A 20,650-nucleotide genomic window follows, 5' to 3' on the forward strand; every position below is an offset into this window, starting at 1 on the left:
AATTTGCTGTCTGATTATTTACACATTATTTTTTGACCACATCCCAGTGACCCAGTACTTGGTTTTGAATTAAGGTCTTTGGTGTTAAACATGTACTTAATATTGCCTGCAGAGAAAAAAACCTGTGCAAAAGAAATAGTGTGGATGGCTTTTCTTAAACTGTTGTAACCTGGGGAGGATTTTGCAGCAGCCAGGTGGAAAGATGCATTTTGGGGGGCTGGATGGAGCTCCTGTGCATTATCAGTGGCATGAATTATAATATTGTGCAGTAATGAAATCAGCATAGGAAACCGGATGGGCAGTGCAGCAGCTGCAGAGGGGTGACTGCTTTTAACTCAAAGCGATGGATAATGGACAGAATTTTTAGTTTTTCTTTCTCAGCTAGAAAATACAAAATGTGTACTTAGATTTGAGCTGGTGTTTTTATCTTATAGTGAAACCTGAAGGATTCAGAGAGAGTGAGAGAGGCAGAGAGAAGGAAGCAGTAATGAATCTAGCAAAGGGAAGAACAAAGGCTGTTAGAGCTTATACAGTGGATCACTAAACATTTTGCCTGGGGGATTCTTTGCTAGAACTGTTACTTCCTATAACAGGAAATCGCAACTCTTAGAATCCTAACCAGTGTGATTTTTAAAAAATCTTCCCAGTCCTGGCTGTGTTAGCTGGTTTGGTAATCTACAATCAAGATAATATGGAGGCAGAACATTGGAAATATTCTGTTGTGGTGTGAAATGAGGATCCTTTCCTCTGTGCTCAGCAGAATAGACAGTCCTAAAAGCCTTGAGAGGTTGTGGATACTGGGTAAGTTGTGTGCTGGCTGCTGAGGCAGGGTGACAATACAAGGGAACCTTTTTGTTTCTGACTGCAGTAGATTACGTAAGGCATTGAGCTATTAATTGTAGAAAAGTGAAAATAGCATGCTAACATTTGGCCTGAAATTCTGGGTTTGTGGGCTTTACTGCAGCTGTGATGTGTTGTTTTGCAGGTTTGATAGAGCAGTGAATAGCTTGTGGTGGAGCAAAATGCCTGACAGATCACTGTGTTGATTTCTGCTCCTGTTCTTCAGCATTGGGATGCAGAGGGTCTATATTTGACTATAGGCGTCTGTAGCAGAATGATGCTTGCAAACAGGAGTTCTGCTGCATGATAGGAATAGGATCTCTTCCTGATGAGGATGCATGTTCTTTTCCAAGTGTCAGCTAAAATTCGTATATTACACAAGGGCACCTTTTGGGTTTTTTTTTCCTTCTGCCAGAATAGTAAGCAGCTTTAAAATTGTAAGTTCTTGGATTGTGACAAAATTCCTTGTATCCATTTTTTTTTTTGGCTTTTTGAATGCTATCTGTGTTACGAATTTTTATTTTTAGCAAAGGAGATTTTGAATTTGCAGGGATTTTTGTTGGCTGTAAGATGAGAGACCTGCATAGATGGAGTCTGCAGTGTTCTTGGTGAGTTGTCTTTTTTCAGTCTAGTAATATCTGTAAATGCTCTTCATCAGGAGATTGGATCGTGCACGCGGGCCAGCTTTCCAGCAGCAAATGCTAGTGCTGGAGGGCTGCTCTTCTGTACCAGCACCCAGGATCTCATTTTGCATTGATCTCAATTATTTGATCTCTAGAATGAGGGTAAGGATTTATCACATTCCAAGTCCCTTTGGAATGAATTGCCTAACTTTTGTTTTCTTCGCCATATGCTTATGTGTTAAAATACAAATGTGCAGCAGAGTACCAGGAATAGATTTTTCAGAAAAACCCGAATTTGACCCTAAGGTTCTCGGGCCTGCTTGTTGCCCTGATGGGCCCTGCCTGGCTGGGAGAGCTCTCTAGGAGGCTGCAGCTGCTCACGCTGTGCTTGGACCACGATTGCCATCCACTTCAGAAAAAGTACCTTAAAGGAAAGAGGTGGGAAGCTTGTGCCATTTAGAATGTAATTTGAGTCTGCATTAGTTTGGGAATCTCAAAATTCTCTTCATTATTGTTGTGCATCTGAATTAGTCGCGTGTTACTGCCCCAGCCTATTTCACATATAGAAGTACAAAATTAAGCCATGTTTGTAATTAATTTTTTAAGTAGACTGCAAAAAGAATGATATGTAGATTTCCCTGCTTTTCAGGAATTCATCTTTCTTTTAGGAGGGATTTAGGAACCCTGGCCTGAATCTCTGGATAAGTACAGGTGGTTTTCATGTGGCCATCTGTAGCTGAGGATGGCCTGTTCAGCTCCATGTTTTGCATAAGGAGATTCCTTGCTCTTGTTGAAACATCCCTATTCTTTTTGCCAGCCAAAGGCTGATTGTCCTGAACTTTGAACCAGCTGCATGTGGTTCTTTTCAAGCTGTGCTAGAAGTGGTTTAGACTCCAGAAGATTCATTCCCCTTCTCCTTCCCTTCTTGTTTTCTCCTACCCAAAGAGAACCTGAGATACCCAGTTCAAAAATTGATGTGTTGGACTACAGGATGAGGCTCCTAAGGAGTTGTAAACTACAAGTAACACTATTTTAGCTGTCAGAATGGTAGATTAAGTCTTTTACTCATTGAGTCTTGTGCATGGAAATAAATTGGATTTTCCCCTTTTTTGAAGGTGGATAAATATGGTGTATAATATAGAAAAAGTAGGTTGCTTGGGACAAATTTTAACTGTGAAACACCCCATGCTTCACAAAGATTGTTTACATTAGGACTGCCATGACCTTACTGATGCTGTGGATGCTAAATAAGACCTTTATCCTGAGAAATCAAATTTCTTAGGATAAGAATTACTTTGCATATTATGAAAGGAATTTCTGTGATTTGTGGAAGCAGCTGTTTGTCTGGGTTTTGCAACAGTAGCAAGTCATGGGCCCTTTGATTGCGAAAATGAGCCTATATTTTATGTATATGAGCATGAGAGCCATTGCTGACTGTGGTTGAAGTGGCCTCTTGCACATCCTACTCGCCTGCTGAGTGTGTCAAGCCAGGCGAGGCTGTGATTGGAGATGCGGTTCCCATTTCCTGAAGAAGGTTTTGTGGTTAGATTAGCATATTGCTTTGTCTGTCTTTACAATGCTAGACTTTCAGAGTAAATGACTGGAAGTGTAAGTCAGTCATAATTACTAATGACCAATGAACTACTCGTAATTGGTCTGTTAGGATGAAGTTTGCCTAATGTTAGGATATATGTTACTGTAATTCTGATCGAATCCCTTAAGTCTTCTCTGCCTGATGAAATTTCTTATCACAACAACACAGAAACCAAAACCCAAAAAAGTATGTTTTTATGCTGGTTAGGCTGGTATTGCTCCCTGTGTAGGCATTTTCTTCCAGAATGAGCTTGATGTTATTTAGGCACTATTACTCATGTTTGGAAGTAGAGTAATTATTCCAGACTACTGGAATTTTGCTCTGGAGTAGTGTGTCTGCCTGGGAATCAAAAGAAGTAACAGACTAATTTCTGTGTGTGGCTATACCAGAACCAAAACACTGCCATGTGCCATACCCTGAAAAGGTGTGTCTCCGTGTTCTGATTTCACAAAACTGGAAAGAATGCTGGTGTTATTGGAAGGATGTGCAAAAGAAAAGGTCTCCATCCTAAAGGGTGCACAGTCCACAAATGTATGTAGTACAAACAGAGGTAAAAAAAAGAGTTTAAGGCAGGTAAAGGAATGTAGTCATGAGAACATGAATGCCATAGGTAGGTGAAGAATAAATTTGGGGGTTTATGTCCTTTGATAACAAATGGACTTGCTGCTGAGGGAAGCTGAAGTTGAGTAATTGTCTGAACAAAAGCAAGGAGTTAGATATTTAAGTATAGACAGTTACATGGGATTTGAAGGCAAAGGGTAGACATTCAGTAAGGCAGAAAAGATGGTCTGGTCCAGTTAAAGCACTTGCATAAAGTTGTTAGACTTGTGGTTTAGCTATTTGGAAGATCTGGATGAATAAGAAGGTGAGTGTCAAGGAGGAAAAGTTGGTTGGTTCTTCAAAGGTTAAGGATTAAATCAAAGTGTAAAAATTGAGCATGTAAGACCATGCTTATGATGCAGAAATGATAGAAGCCTTCATGCATAGGGAATATTAATTGGAAAAGTATTGAGAAAGGAGGATGGTTATTTGCCATTTCTGGAAAGCTTGAAGCTGTTCTTGTACCTGATAGACAAAAATTAGGGGTTTGAGCAGTTTGGAGATAGGACCTGGCTGGGAGCTGCCATGTTATTCTATTTTCTTGACTTCATTAAGCTGTTGAACTTCCCTAGAATGATTCTGATTTGAGTGTTTACAATTGCTTGGCTTTACCCCAAAAAATTACCTTTTAATCTCAGCAACAGCTTCTAGACAGCTTAGTCTTTCTGTGGAGAATGCTGGGCCCAATCTGCAGGTGTCCTGAAGCCAGAGCTACAAGATAAATCAGACTTAGAAAGTAAGAAAAAATGTGTGTGTTTCTCTGGTGTGTCCCCCACAGAGAACATGAAAGGGTAGGTTTGTTTTTCCTCTTATGGCTAGAGTCTTTCTAGCTGGAACAGGTACAGATAGAGGGGTTGAGGAGGAGTTGTAACAATTCCATGCAGTGAAACAAAAAGTCAGTTCTTCAGAAGCAGCAGTTTACTTCTAAGTCCTGCTTGTCCTGCTTGCTTCTTCTACTGTCAGAAGAGAGTTCTCATGGTCTGGTTCTTGTTTTGACATAAATCCCCAAGTGAGTGCTTCACTGGAATGTGGTATCAGATAAACTGGAGTAAAAAGGCTGACTTTTGGGAGAAACAAGGCAGTGGAACAGACAAGGAGTGCCTTGCTTTGGCTAAAATCTGTGCCATGTTCTTCATGTTGTTCATAGAAAACACTTGAGGAGATGTGTTTCCAAAGAAACAACAACGTAGGAAGTCATGCACACGTGCTTTGAGAAAGCATGAACACAAATAAACCACTCCTGGTTCACCTCCAGAACGTAGTTTCAGTGAGATATTGACGCACAGATACAGGGGTGGGTGTTGTCACTAAAGAGATTCAGGGAAACCATTTAATTAGGGTATATTCAGAATCTGTTACTTAAAGTTTTTAAGACTCATTATCTTCCCAGAAGTTCCCTCAACCACCATCAGAAAAGCAGAATGCAGAAGCATTTCACCTCACTGCTTTGCTAGGCTCCCTAGTTGTGTAATTCCTATTGGCCATATCCAGATTTTTTCCTTGTTACTTTTATCATTGAATGATTAGTAAGCAGAGTAATGCATGGATTTTTAAATAAACTGGTTTTCTGTATAACTTTTCTCAAACATTCTCAGAGCACTTTTCAAAGAAATTCCAGTTCCTGGAAAATCATGATTTCCTAGGGAACCAGGAGCTTGCCTTACTTCCTCTTCTGAAGTATTTTACAGGCATGATGTTGGCCCGGAGAAGGAATAGACTCACAGCTTGTATGGCAGCCAAGGTGCCAGTTGATTTTGATCTTGGATAAAAAGCAGAGTTTTATCCTTAAGGGAAAGAGTTACTGAAAGGTTTGTGGAGGGGGAAAAAAAGCGGGAGGAATATGGCTGCAGAGTCCTGGCAGTTGTGGTGGAAACATAGTTTTTACACTGAATCTTAGTATGGGTGCCCTAGAATAGCGAGGAAGAGATGAATAAAATGGCCAGGTTAGAACTTCTCTTCCTTGTGTATCACAACTGACCGTGTTTGTCTCCCTTTTTGTTTAACTTTGATTGCTTGAAAAGTCTGAAGAATGAGAGAAGTTCTTGATAAGGGCAGCAGCAGTTGTCAGTAAAGGACAGCTGTGTTTCCTCTGCTGGGCAGTTGTGATCTTAAACATACTTGGAGGAAATAGCATGTAAGCAGGCCTTAATCCACTGCTATTGGTAAATGTTAATTAAACTCCAGGATATGTAATTAGAGGACGTTTCAGACTAGGGAGACTATCTAGCTCTTTTTGAGTGTATGCAACAACTGTAAAAAGACACCTATAGACAGATGTACTACCAGAATGCAACTAATTAGTATCCCTGATTAATGAGAAACTCTGTCAAAGCTTTCTGTGGTTTTACATGGATTTGATATGCTCCGGTACCTGCAATCTTTTCCATTTAATCCTCATAGAAACTTGCTTTGTGATTTTGATACTATGTGTGCATCTGTTTTCGTATTAAGGACTTCATCAGTTAGACAAAGGGCCCAAAACCATTAAGTGAACTGCGTAAACAATTTGCAAAACTCTTCTATATTTATTTGAAGCTGTTGCGTGAAATGTGTGTGTCTATTCCAGTATCCTTGAAAAATTTTCCTCAGTTGCCTTCTCATAGTCCACAGTGACTTCCATGTAGCCAGTGTTGATGAATACTTAAGTCTTACAGATGTTTATTACTTTATACTTTATTATTTTCAAGAAGACTCCTCAGATTAATAGTGCAACTGTTAAGGAAAGTCAAGACTTAGGAGAAATTACAGGTGTCTCATGTTATTTTCATGAATGTCCATTTTGCAGTCTGTGTGGATAGGAGGGAATGTAGGAGAGGGAACAGGAAGAAAGTCACTGCAGTTTGGGCCCAGAATGAAATTGCCAGGTTACCATCTGTGGAGTATATGAATTACTATAGTTCTTGGTGTAATAATTAAACTGTACACTTGGACTGGAACACTGTTCTGTAATGTATAATCTCTGAAAATATTGATTCAGAAGTGAAATAACACCTTTTTGCATGGCAGATATGAACAAACACTTGTTTTGTATAAGACTGTGCTACTAGAGCTTAAAGTGATGACTTTCTGCTTATTTTACAGATTTGCTTACAATCAAATACGTGGCCATGGGGGATATGAAGACCCCAGATTTCGATGACCTTCTTGCAGCCTTTGACATACCAGACATGGTAGATCCCAAAGCAGCTATTGAATCTGGACATGATGACCACGAAAGCCACATAAAACAAAATGCTCATGCAGATGAAGATTCCCATGTCCCATCATCATCTGATGTTGGGGTGAGCGTCATCGTGAAAAATGTGCGTACTATTGATTCTTCCGAAGGTGTGGATAAGGATGGCCACCATTCCGCAGGCAACAGCTTGCACAATGGCTTCCTAACGTCAGCAGCTCTTGAGAGTTACAGTAAAGATGAAGGGAAATCACTTAAAGATGATGGGTCAGCTTCTGAGGCTACACTGAAGGATTCAGCTTTCAACCAGTTCAGCCCAATATCAAGTGCAGAAGAATTTGATGATGATGAGAGAATAGAGGTAGATGACCCCCCGGATAAAGAGGAGATGCGTGCAAATTTCAGAGCAAATGTCTTGGCAGGATCTCTATCTCAGCAGGAATATGACAAACTAAAGGCACTTGGAGGGGAGAACTTAATTAAATCTGGAATCACTGTTTCAAGTAGTATAGATAAAAATAAAGCTGCTAAACGAGAGACAGAGACAAACGCCATGAATTTAGGTGTCTATGAGCCTTTTAAAACTCGAAAAACAGAGGACAAGTTACAAAAAGACAGTTCTGAGAAGCTTCTTGAAAACAGGGTACTCGATGGAAAACTGAGTACTGAAAAAAGTGACACAAATCTTGCCAGCATTTCCCAGTCCAAAGCGAAGTCATCAGCAAAGCTTTCTTCCTGCATCGCTGCAATCGCAGCACTGAGTGCTAAAAAGGCAGCTACAGATAGCAGTAAAGATTTACAGTCTAATTCAGGAGAGTCTTCTCCATTACCAAAAGACATAAGTGAAAGTCCCCGGGCTGTTGAAAAATCTCCTGAGTCTCAGAGTCTCATTGATGGTGCTAAGAAGCCGTCTGTCAAACCACCCGACAGTCCCAGAAGTGTCTCAAGTGAGAACAGTAGCAAAGGGTCTCCATCTTCTCCCGCAGGGTCGACACCAGCCATCCCTAAGGTTCGCATAAAAACCATCAAGACTTCTTCTGGGGAGATCAAGAGAACTGTTACTAGAGTGTTGCCAGAAGTTGATGTGGACTCTGGTAAAAAGCCAGAGCAGAGTGCTTCCATGGTAACCTCCATGACATCTCTCCTGGCCTCACCAACTTCCGCTGCTGTTCTCTCCTCTCCTCCCAGAGCTCCTCTGCAGTCCTCAGTTGTCACCAATGCAGTTGGATCTGCAGAACTTGCCCCTAAACAGGTCACTATCAAACCCGTGGCTACTGCCTTCCTGCCTGTTTCAGCAGTGAAAACAGCAGGTTCTCAAGTGATCAATCTGAAGCTGGCTAACAACACCACAGTGAAAGCCACTGTCATCTCTGCTGCATCCGTGCAGAGTGCCAGCAGTGCCATTATCAAAGCTGCCAATGCCATCCAGCAGCAGACGGTTGTGGTGCCAGCATCGAGCCTTGCCAGTGCCAAACTTGTGCCAAAGACAGTCCATCTTGCCAACCTTAACCTTTTGCCTCAGGGTGCTCAAACCACCTCTGAACTGCGCCAAGTGCTAACAAAACCCCAGCAGCAAATCAAGCAGGCAATAATTTCTGCAGCAGCCTCCCAGCCTTCGAAAAAAGTGTCTCGAGTGCAGGTGGTGTCATCTCTACAGAGCTCTGTAGTGGAAGCGTTCAATAAGGTGCTGAGCAGCGTCAATCCTGTGCCAGTTTACATCCCAAACCTTAGCCCCCCAGCCAATGCCGGAATCACGCTACCAACGCGAGGTTACAAGTGTTTGGAGTGTGGCGACTCATTTGCTCTCGAGAAGAGCCTGACCCAGCATTATGACAGGAGAAGTGTGCGAATTGAAGTGACTTGTAATCATTGTACAAAGAATTTAGTTTTCTACAATAAATGCAGTCTCCTGTCCCATGCTCGTGGGCACAAGGAGAAAGGCGTCGTGATGCAGTGTTCCCACCTGATCCTAAAACCAGTCCCAGCAGATCAAATGATAGCATCTCCTTCCAGCAATACTGCTGCGGCCGTGCTCCAGAGCCCAGGGGGAGCTGGCACGCACTCTGTAACAAAGATCCAGTCTGGCTTAACTGGGACAGTGATCTCGGCCCCCACGAGCTCTCCTGTCATTCCAGCTATGCCACTAGACGAAGATCCATCGAAACTCTGTAGACATAGTCTAAAGTGTTTGGAGTGCAATGAAGTTTTCCAAGATGAGACAACTCTTGCAACTCATTTCCAGCAGGCCGCAGACACAAGTGGACAAGTAGAGTATCCTATGTTTACATTCCAATGTTTCATCTATAAGCCTAGGAGACTTTGGATATGTTTTTACTTCCATTTAGCTGTTAATTATCTGAACCTCTGTGATTAAAATGATAAACGAAAACCACAAAAAGTCTTGCAAGCATAGTGAATGTCAACATATGCAGCATAAATAAGACTTTTCTTAGAATCTTTTTAGGCCGTGAAGTCTGAAATTGACACTGTATAGTTTTGCTAAAATTTAGCATTAGCTTTCTTACAGCTGAACATTATAATACAGAAAATAATAATGGGTTTTACTAATAATATTTTAATGCTTCTTTCTGTGCTTTGGAATTTGACTAGCCCGTGGAATCCACTTAATTGGCACCCTCATTAACAGCCCGTCTATTCAACCTGAATGATAGCTTCAAGTGATTCATTCTCGATTGGTCTTCAGGTTTTAGAGTTTTCATCAAGTGTCCTAAGTGATTGAGGCATTCCCCTCATGTGCAGGGAGGGACTCAGGCAGTGACAAATGGCACACTGACTACTGACAGGAATGCCTGCTGTTTGCCTCAGCTCTTCCTCAGAAAGTGCAAAGTGCTGTTCTCACTGGCACACCTTCCTTTCTGTGTGACCATTGGTTTAGTTGGTTGGGTTTCTTTTCCTCTTACAAGTGCTAATGAGTTCAACTTAAAAACCATTTGAAAATTCTTTACTAATGTATGTGGCCTGACCTGAAAGAAACACGTCATTCAATAAAACTTAATATTAATCAGTGTGCGATGTATTTTATAATCCTGGAAGAGTGAAGGTGGTTAATTAAATGATATGGTTGGATCTCTGTTGGGGTGTGCCAATTAAAAGGGATTCTGGTGTGTTTCAAAGCATTCAGGTGAGCTTGGTGCTCCAGCTTCCTGCTGCGGGGGGAAGCTGAAAACTTGCAAGCATGCTCAAGACAGGAGTGCCCCGGGAATATTCCTGGGAATCAGACAACAGTGAACAGGCTAAAGATTTTTAAGTCCTGCGGTTAGGAAAAAATGCACTAGTCCTAGGAGCACAGGCAGGTTCCTGTCAGGATCTATTCACTACACACAGGACCTATTCTGTACCACGAAGCAGCTCCACTGCACCTACCACTACAGGTAGTAATGTAAAGAGATTTGCACGTGGAAATAACCTTGATTGTGTGGCTCTGCCTTAGCTCCTCCCTTTAACTGGCTAGCAGTTAGGCTGAAATAGCCTGGATTCCCCATGGAATACCATGCAAGTGAATTTTTCTTTGTAAGATACTACAGGTGTGCTTACCTAAGGGAGTTTCCTTCAGCAGAACATGTTCATCCATAGATGTTGCTGCAGTTCTGAACAGGGTCTAATGGCTGACCATGAGTATATTCTGCACCAGATTGAGCTACTTAGGGTTTTTAGCTGATTTGCTGGTGCATAATAAGCCCATTAGGTAACATTCCATCTAAGATGCAGTAGTCCTTGCAAAAACTTGTGGTTTTGGTACTGGAAAATCAAGCAAGTAAGAAGGCCCCAAGACAAGGCAATTGGATGAGAGACAAAGGATAGGTTGGGGAGGATGAGCTAAAATACAAATGGAAAGAGAACAAAGATAAAGTGATGTTCTCACTTTTGGGGTGGAGGGATTTTTGTCTTTATGGCCAGGTAAACTAAACCTTTTGCCCTTCCCTTTCTCCCTCTGTCTGGTGCTTTTTCCCTGTTGCTGCTGAATTTGCTCTCCATACATGTCCTGTTAGGTACTGTTTATCCTGGTGATTTCACTAAAGAAAAGCAATTGTGATGTTCACAGAATGTCAAAAGGGAGCTGCAGGGAGGTGGAGAGAGAAGTGTGGGTTCCCAGGTACTGCTGTTCAAGGAGGAAAGCCCCTGGAGTTGCAGGAGCAGCTGGCATTGCCTGCTGCCTGTCAGGGTATTTGTGTCTCTCGTGGAAACTTGCTCTGCTATAAGAGCTGCAGATTTAAAAAAAAACAGTGCAAAGCACTGGAGGAAAAGAAGCTATTTTCATGTTCTTCCATTTGAAAAGAACACTCTTAATAAATATAGTTTTAAATGTTCTTTGTTGAAATATCCTTTTAAATATTAATTAATCACTTTTTGTAGTCCTTTTCATATGTCAAGCAGCAGCTGGCTTTTTACAGGGTGTTTGGTTGTGTCCTGTAGGGGTAGTATTTCCTGGAGAAAGAACTATGTATAGGCATTTATTACTAAGTATTTTGCTACTTTTTCTTTAGATGTTACCTTTTGAGAAGCTTGGATGAGACTTGTTTTCCTTCTTAGTGCTTGGCACTGGCTTTTTGCTGTACAACTGCCATTACTGTAGGGGGAAGAGGACAAGGAAGTTAGATGAGATTGGTATTTTTTCCTTTGGAAGGAAGGAAGGAAGAATGAAAGTAAACAGAGTTTGCAAACAAGTAATAGGAAAAAAGGTTATTTGCAGCTTACTCTTCTTTCTAGTGCCCATGTAATTGCTCCTGAAATGGAAAATGTATAGTTTTGTGTTTTCAGTGAGTAAGTAGCTGCTCTTATACTCCTGTTATGGAAGTAGAATGTTTTGTTTAAAATAAACAATGGTAGAACAATCCTAGCAATGAAAATACATTCCCTATAAAGTTGTTACCTTTCTATAATGTTTTATTGCCATTAATATTCCTGTAAAAGGAATATTAACCTAAAGGAATATTAACTCTGACTCACTGACAGGTTTTCTGGCTGAACAAAACCCTCGTCTACTTGCTGGGGGGATAAGGCAGCAAATCTGGGCTAATGAATGTTAATATTTCTCTTTAGTTACAGAAAGGAGTATGTTGCTCCCATGGAAACTACATAGCTCATTTCCCTTCATACTCAGCGTTCTTGTGTATCTTTATTTTCCACCTCCACCATTTTTCCTTCTAACCCTTTTTTTTTTTTCTGAAACTTTGACTTTAAATGCAGGCAGGTGATGATTTTCACAAACTGTGTTTTATTTTGGTGTGGGTTGGAATGAGAGAACTGGAAGTTAATGCCACCTTAAGCCCAAAATAAAATGGTAAGCAAACATGCTGAATGTCAGAATTTCGCAGTAGATGCTTCTTGTTCTACTGTAATCAGTTACAATTAAACATCTTCTGTACTCATTGAAATAGCAGAGCAGGGGCCTTAACTAAGAGCATTATTGGCATGTTGGGTCAGTACATGAGTCTGGCAGCTTGCTGCAAAATCAGGACAATCACTGAGCTGGGGCTAGAATGTTGTGTGGCTCTTTTGTGTTACCACATCCCGGTTTCCTTCAGAAGTCCTACAAGCCAAAGGACTGTGAAACCTCCAAATGTTTCTGTTACTGGAATAAGAAGTTCTGGTTTGCTGTTTTCTTACATAATCAAATAATGTTCCAGATTCTCCAGTATTGTATTGCAGCCTGTTAATACAGGAACAGCCAAACAGAGATTTGGGGAATGGTATTGAGCCCAGTAAATGTGCCACTTATGGCTGGTCAGAGGGTTTTGCCTTTAAGCTGAACTTAAGACAAAGTTAACACCCCAAAACAGTTCTGGTCAGCCTGAGGCTGTGAGTCCCTCACTTCTGGCCACTGTTTGGTCAGTTAAGGCCAAGTGTTTGGCATTTCAAAGCGAGTATTTCTGTGTGTCTGAATACAGCCTTACCATGTCCCAAAGGCTCTGAGCAGGTGCCAGTTTGAAATCCCTGTAGTTAGCTGAACTCAGGCAGAGCCTTGCAGTAGAGCAGTAAATGTATCCATGCTGAACGCTATTGTAGTGGGCTGGCAGGAGTGCCAGTGGAATCTGGATTGCAGTGATGGCAGGTTTTCTTTGCTTAACATGCTGTATATTTAATGGTTTGCATTTTGCCATCTTACTGCGTCAGGACATTGGAGAACTCTGTACGGAGACTGTGTTCAAACACACCGAGCCACAGTGCTCCCAGAGCATTTATTTCAGGATTTCTTCGGGTATATGTTAGTAAATAATGCAGCTCTGGAGATCATTTTTTGGTCAGTATTTTTGCAGAGTGTACACATCACTACATACGCCAGACTCTTAGAGAGATCATTCCTAAAAATATGCAAATACATGTTCAAAAAATACCGACGTCATGAAGGAGTCTTGGGTTTGATTTTAAGTCTTTGCGAGTCACTGGTGAGATTCACAAGTTCCAAGCCATAAGAGACAATAGTAATAATTTGATTCTGGAGTTGTACGTAGGCCCCTTGCACTATCAAGGTAGTCTGGGAAGGCGCCTGAGTAATATTTCTATAAACCCATGTGCATCTCCCATGGTCAGTGGTGTATGAAGGAGCTTTGTGGCCCAGAATGCCAGTCAGTCTGGCTTCCAGCACCTGCCAGCTCTGTCAGCAGGGCTTGTGTTTGTATTTGGCTACTGCTTTGGGTCCCATCCCAGTTATGACATTTAACCTTTATTTGCTATATTGCAGTGTTTGACACAAGACGTTACGTAGAGCTGAACCAAACCTTTTGTCTCATCTATTCTGGTTTATCATTTAGAAGACATGCAATATCTGCCAGATGCTGCTTCCTAACCAGTGCAGTTTTGCATCACACCAGAGAATTCATCAGCATAAATCTCCATACACGTGTCCTGAATGTGGAGCAATCTGCAGATCTGTCCACTTCCAGACCCATGTCACTAAGAACTGCCTGCATTATACCCGAAGAGTTGGGTTTCGGTCAGTATAATGATTCTTTTTGTTGTCAATTTATGTATAATTTATGGTTTTAAAAGTGATTTTCCATTTTCATAAGCATTATTTGGACCAGCTTCATGGGTTTAAGGTTGTCATGGAAACAGTACTATTAGTACTAAAATTTTGGAATAAATACATCAAGATTCTGCTTTGTTTTGGGCATCCACTTTCGTACATGATTAAATCAGAATATTAGCTAGTGTCACACAGATTCAGGACTTCACGGTTTATAAGGTCTAGAAAATTCAGATGCATTGTCTTAATTTCAGTTTTTTAAAAAACTTCCTGAGTTTTTTCAAAACATTGAATTTTAGATTGTCTCTCTGGTAGAACAGTCATTTTCAGTACTTCCAGAATGTATGATTGAGATGTTGATGGGCATACTGCACCTGTCTGGTTGTTCTTTTCTGTGGGAAGTCGATTCCTTGGCTTTACATGACTTGTAAATTACCTTTCTAAAACAGCCTTGTCTTTTGGTTCTCCTTTGTTACTCTTCAGTTTCCCTTTGACTTTTATGTTTCCCTGTAATGGCAACTCACTGAGAAAATGGGGAGCAGAGGCATTTCATAGAAATGTTTAGTTTTGAAAGACTTGAAAAAATGTTTTCTGTTAGAATTTTCCTTGCACTGAATGGCAGGCAGCACAGCAAGAGATCAGAAGAGCTGCCCATACCCTGAGCGTTGCTCAGCACTCCTAAAACACGTCCACTTCACCCTGTCTGCCTGGAAAAAAGGCCATTCTAAATCTTAGGGCAGGTAGCTCCTTCCACCCTTAAGGTGCCACAGTTCATTTTCCAGGATGGCTGTGCAATCTTCCCGTAAGGGAAGAAAGCATTTTTACTGCATCAAGCCTATGTTTTCAGCTTGAATCCATGGCCTGACATAACTCCAAGCTCTTTTCATTTCTTTGGGTTCTTTTCTTTTACCCTTACCTCTCAAGCAGTAGTCTGTCTTGTCCTGCATTTCCTCTATCTGCTTCCTGCACTCCACTGCCCTTCCCTCTAATCTGTGTCTCTTGGGTTTGTACACAGAATCACCTCTAGGGACTCCTGGCCTGCCCCAGTAACACCAGCGGAATCCCAAATCCTGCACTGGGAATCTAAGTCACTAAACTTTTCAACATGTCTCATAAACATCTCATTTAACACTGAGTCAGAATTTCTTGATCTGGTGAGACTAAACCAAAGTCACCCAGGCAAGCAAAAGCAGTCTCTGGGAATGTTACTGTCTCCCTCCTTAGACTCCTCAGCCTCTTCTTAGAACTGCGGTGCTTTTGCCTGAAGAGCAGCATGCACCATCCTGCTTTTCCAAAGGGTCTCTGCCACGAAGTTCCCTTTGATTCCAGTGATTTAGGCTAGTTGTCTGCACTGAATCAGCTGAAAACTTCAGCCTGACGTTTCACTGCATCCTGCCAAGGTGAAAGCAAGAAGCTGTTAGAACAGTCCCTGAGAGGGCTTGGTCCTTAGGAACTGTGTAATATACAATGGTGGATGCTGAGGATCAGCTGTTATGTGGCATCACTAGAGAATGAAGTCAAGCCGGGGCATGGGGAGGTAAAAATGCCACCTGGCTCTCTGGGGGGACACTGAGGAGTAGATGTGTTATTGAGAGCATCACGCTGTGTATGGCTGTGAAGAAGTGCTCAGCTCTGTATGAGCACAGAAGATCTTAACAGAGCCAAAAAAGACCGGAATGATCTGCTTTAGAGAATGCCTTGGGTAGCAGAGACTAGATGGGTATAAACTCAATGAATAGTATTAAGACTATAAATTAAATGCTCAGAAAAAGAAAGGATGATATTTCATAAAATTCAAGGGTGATAAATATTAAAAGGAAAATGGGATCCTCAGATGCAATGTAGAACTATTTCCTGCTTTATTGCTATCATCAGGGCACTAAAACTATTGAAAAAGTGACATTTATGTGACAACAATCGTACTGCCATGATAGATGCTAAAGTTAAAGTTCTGGAGGGGTGAAGACCTTCTACATTTGAAGAGTTTGTAAAAGTCTTACTTCAAGATACTGATTAATAAGAAATGGTTTCATTTGACAGGTAATTGCTGATTGCACTATGTTCTTGGGACTGATTTGGGAGCATTTGGTACTGGAGATGTAGGACATTAAAGGGGGCCATTGTGTATAAAAATTCTTATGTTCTAATATTAATTCAAATTTTTAATCATTTCATTTTAGAATAGATGCGGAAAGGTCACAGATTTTCGACACAGTAGAAGTATGTTTTTGAAATTCCAATATGATATATTGATCTGATAGTAAGGATTTGGTTTAGTTTTCCTGAGTTTCAATCCAAGTGCTGATTTGATTACATGTGCAGAAAATCATTACCAGTATATCTTCAGTAAATCTAAACAAGCGAAATGGTGAAAATGTTTTCCTTACTGGTTTTCCATTTGGTGGTAGTTTCTAAATTGCTTTGGTGTACTTTATAAACAATACCCTGCATGTGATAAAAAATGTGTTCTGGAAAATCTCTTTCCAAATTTGCAGAGGACTTAAGCGTTCTTTCTGCAATCAATAGAGTATTTGTCTGTTGACCCTTCTGTTTTATTGTAATAACATAAAAACATGTTCTGACCTTGTATCTCTTAGATTTTCAAATGAAAATGTGTGAAATTTCTTTCCCCTTACTTTGTGATCCACAAATTGCTGGTTATGTTGATTCTTACGGGGTTGTTTAAATTGACAGAGTAATATCGTTTTATCCAGTTTTTATCCATATGTGTTTCTCTCTTCCCTTTGCTTGGAAATCTGTGTTGATTATGTCCAGCGCTGCTCAGGGCAGGGCTGCACTGACTCTCCTTCGCTCTCTCCGCAGCTGCGTGCACTGCAATGTTGTGTACTCTGATGTGGCGGCACTCAAGTCTCATATTCAAGGTTGTCACTGTGAAGTCTTTTACAAGTGTCCTATCTGTCCCATGGCATTTAAATCTGCTCCCAGCACACACTCCCATGCCTATACACAACACCCCGGTATCAAGATAGGCGAACCAAAGTAAGCAAAATTCATCTTCTACTGCACTTGCCTGCATTTGAATAAGCTGTGAAATTGCATTCTGTCCTGTGCTTGCAGTCGTAACAGTCACCTCTCACAGCCACCACTTTGTCAGACTGCTGGTGATGGGGATTTGTATAGTGCTTTCATGAATTTTCAGCTGGCGGTTCACTGGGCAAAGGTGACATTTCTCTGAATGTACTAGCAGGTCTTTAAGCACTGCATGCTACAAGAGAGTGATTGCAAAATGTAATTACACAAATTATTTGGACAGGTGGCCAGAGTGTTGCTTGTTCTGATGTTTTAATCTGCTTAGCTCATCTGCATTTTTACTGTGAATTAAAATAATGTGATTCCAAAAAGAGCTGCTAAGACTCATCAGTGCTTATGTGGTGATTTTCATAACGTGGTTGAAAAGTTGAGAAAAAGCGATTTTATCTGTTTATATAAGCTTTTTTCCAATAGGTAATATCTTTCTGGCTTAAAGCAGAAGTGGTTCTGTTTTGTAGCTAGGAAAGTTGGCCATAAAGGTGGTATTTTGCTGAAGGTGGTGACACAGGGCACAAGTGGGACTCGGCTTCAGGGTCTTTTTTTAAAGCTGTTGGACACTGGCGGGCTCTGCTGAAGGCAGCAGGTGCTGCTGTGTGTGCAAACCCCTCCAGCCCTCAGGTCTGAGCCTCTCTGAGTACCCCTTCTCCTCCATCTGCTGCTTCCTCACTGCTACAAGTGCACTGTTCAGAGCAAACAGTCAGGGATTGAGCTTCATGTTTTCTCTGGGGCATGCACAGAGCACCAGCACGGTAACAACTTGCAGGCTCAAGAACACAAAAAGTATCATGTGATATAATAACCAGTGTTCCTAAGAGTTCTGTTTCTCACTGTTTCTTCTAACATATTAACAGGAGTTTTTTTTTCTTTATTTACACCTTCATCAAAGCAAAATGGCAACAAACTTGCCATGTCTGATACCAAATGAAGGCATTTCTGCCTAGTGGGAAATGATACCTTGTTTTAATTCAGGATGGTATCATCAGTCAGAAGCTGTGAGATACCAACATTTAAAACTTTTTTCAGGTTCTCATAGTTCTCATTAGAGAAGTCCAAAAGATTAAGATCACTATTTCTGTAAGATGCTACACATACGAAGAGTGAACTGTGCTTGGATCTGCCAAACTGTTTCTGATCAGGTTCATGAATTAAGTATTTTTCATTTGTTTTCTTTCCATATAGATGCACTTATAATTGTATTTCTTTACTAATTTATTTTGAGTATAAAAAATGAAATGAAATTTTATTAAGTACTACTCTAATAAGTCACAGAATCCATAGTTGAGCGCTTCTCTTAAGAAGTGGTGTTTCCTTTAAATTTGCCAGTTTTCATCAAGATGGTGCCTTAAATGCATGCAGAGTGACTGGTAGGATTTTTCCAGCCCTTGCAGTGCTCAGAGTTCTTGGCCTGCCTAGTGCTGAGCAGGACTGACAGGTTGTATTGGAGGCAATATGTTCACATTTGGGTTGTCTGTGCTGCATCACGGAGCACCCGGGCTGCATGACTGGCACCCATTGCAAGCCTGCCAGCCTCATTCCTGACCCCAGGTGTGTGGCACAGTCCAGGGACACTGGCCATGGCTTCAGCAGTGCCAGGACCCCATGGTTTCTGAGGGACTCTGTAGTAGGTCACACTCCTGTGTTTACAGGAATTGAGCTCCTGGGGAATCTTGCTGCCTGCCTCTGGCATTTACTTGGAACTGTGTGATTTACAATTACATTACAAACAGTTGCTTCAGAACAGATGCACTAAACTATTGGTGTATGAAAAATTACTTTTATATGCAGGGTTTGTCAGTGGGATGAAATGAGATTATTTTAATATAGGGAAATGGATGGCTGTCTCGTCTTTCAACTCTGGGAAGCTCTCTCCTGTAACATACTCTAAGCTTTGGTTTCCCAGAAAACCACAGAGATGATCTTCTTTTTTTCAGTAAACAGTGTCTAGGTATGGCAGTAAGATATTTTTCATGGCTAATCTCTTTTTCAATACTGCAGAAATTCTTGTTTATCAAGCCGAATTATGGATATTTACTGTACTATTGGTAAAAGTGTATTATCCCACAAGTTCCTTTTTTTAGAGAAAAAAATTTGGGAAGGAGAAATACTATCTTCTGGTGCAGAAGCTTTCCAAATGCTAAATGTTTTTTATGTGATTGAAAGTATTTTCCTTTCACATGTATTTATTCCAAGATACTACGTGAATTTGCTAAACAGATTTTTGGGAAGTGAAAAGGCCACGCGCCTGCTTTGGTGTATACTGTGGGGCCTGAGCAGTGCTGAGTAACCAGCCTGAGGATGGGATGGGATGGGATGGGATGGGATGGGATGGGATGGGATGGGATGGGATGGGATGAACTGCCTGACTTGCTCCAGCATCCCTGTAAATGTCATCCTGTGGAAGCACAACTGCCTTTAAGCTTTGAACAGCATTTTAGGCAGTTGCATGTTAAACGCTGACTACTTGAATTAAATTTTAAAAAACCAAAACCAGCATACATAGTTGCATGTATTTTGTTAAGGATTAAAAATCATGCTTTTGCTGTGTCTGAAGGAAATAGTCCAGGTGTGTATAGTCATAACTTATACTGCGAGATGTTTTGGTATGGATTTAAGTGAGTACAGTCATTGCCCAGAGACTTGTTGAAATTTGGATCTTTACCAGATAGTCCTGCTTCTGTGAAAGCAGAGTAAAGTATTTTAGCTGCCACAGAAAATACATAGATTCAGCTCTTGGTGTTTTTAGAGAGTTACAATTTTTATATGCAATAAATTCAGAAAGACATCAAATTTTTTTGGTAGCAGATTCACTACAGATCTGCAGTGAAGGGTTCACCACAGAAAGCAGGACAGTAGTACACTGATAATCAGAGGTTGCTGTGTAAATAATACATTTGTCTTAGCATATGTGGGAAACTGGGACCACTTGATACCACAAAAATAAAGTCTTTCCCAGTTAATACGAAGAAGTGTACTGTTTTTCATTTGGAATTACAGGACAGCTTGGACATGGAAGCGATGCTCTTCTTCTTGTCACCTCAAAACACAGTGCAGAGTGATCCCTAGAACTCTGGAACAATGCACTCTCAGTGATAATTACTTAGAGGGATATGGAAAGGACTGGGAACATTTATGTGGCTAAATGAGAAGATTTAGCACTTTAGCAGGCAGGGGGGTTTGTGGGTTGGTGGTTTTTTTAGGACAGGGGAAGCACCTCTTGCTGTACTGAGCACCTGTGGCTGGGATTCTTTTATTTTAGCTAAACTTTCTCTGCAGCACTACAGATTAGATGGCTTAGATTTCTCACTCATCTGATGACCTCTGGTTAGAAAACTGCTGTCAGAACAGGAGGCTGAGGGACCTAAGTTCAAAAGTCACACGTGCTCCAAGAGAGGAAGAGTTTGGTGGTGTCTCTACATTTCTATGACAGATTCATCAAGGCTTGGAATGGCAGATCAGGGAAATCCCATCCTGCACTGTTGGAGCTTCAGGGCGTTGACAGAGTCTAGGCTTGGCATTCAGGAGCCTCAAAGGCATGAACATTGCCAAAATTATATTTATCTTGAAGTATGTTACTAACTACTATTGAATGAATCACTCCCTTAAAACATACTGCTTTTTTAACCTGGAGCAGAGATATTATCCTTCAGCTATGTTGTGAGTTCAGAAACTGAAGATGTTGAACTGTCAGAGTATCCTGAGCAGATGTTGTTGTATATGTAACTGGCACATGCTGTTGTTTTCTGATTTCTTGTTTGCAGTTTCTAAATTATTTTTTTCTA

At 41.0% G+C, this 20,650-nt stretch overlaps 1 protein-coding gene across 10 annotated transcripts in view; it reads left to right on the forward strand.

The window, feature by feature from the left end:
* LOC309584820 (zinc finger protein 532) overlaps positions 1 to 20,650 on the forward strand; it is a 34,236-nt gene that overhangs the window by 3,017 nt on the left and 10,569 nt on the right. For 5 of the 10 annotated variants that reach the window (XR_014227269.1, XM_082301110.1, XM_082301111.1 and 2 more), the window contains 4 exons: positions 648 to 801; positions 6,739 to 9,098; positions 13,606 to 13,787; positions 16,644 to 16,820. Coding sequence is in view for 9 of the 10 variants with exons in the window: in XM_082301110.1 (XP_082157236.1) it covers positions 732 to 801; positions 6,739 to 9,098; positions 13,606 to 13,787; positions 16,644 to 16,820 (2,789 nt within the window). In the remaining variant the exon portion in view is untranslated. Of the gene's footprint in view, positions 1 to 647; positions 802 to 1,365; positions 1,449 to 6,738; positions 9,099 to 13,605; positions 13,788 to 16,643; positions 16,821 to 20,650 lie in introns of those variants that run through there. The other 5 variants (XM_082301114.1, XM_082301115.1, XM_082301116.1 and 2 more) reach the window with 3 other exon arrangements.

Source organism: Coloeus monedula (assembly GCF_965178545.1).
Source record: "Coloeus monedula genome assembly, chromosome: Z".
NCBI classification, from domain to species: domain Eukaryota; kingdom Metazoa; phylum Chordata; class Aves; order Passeriformes; family Corvidae; genus Coloeus; species Coloeus monedula.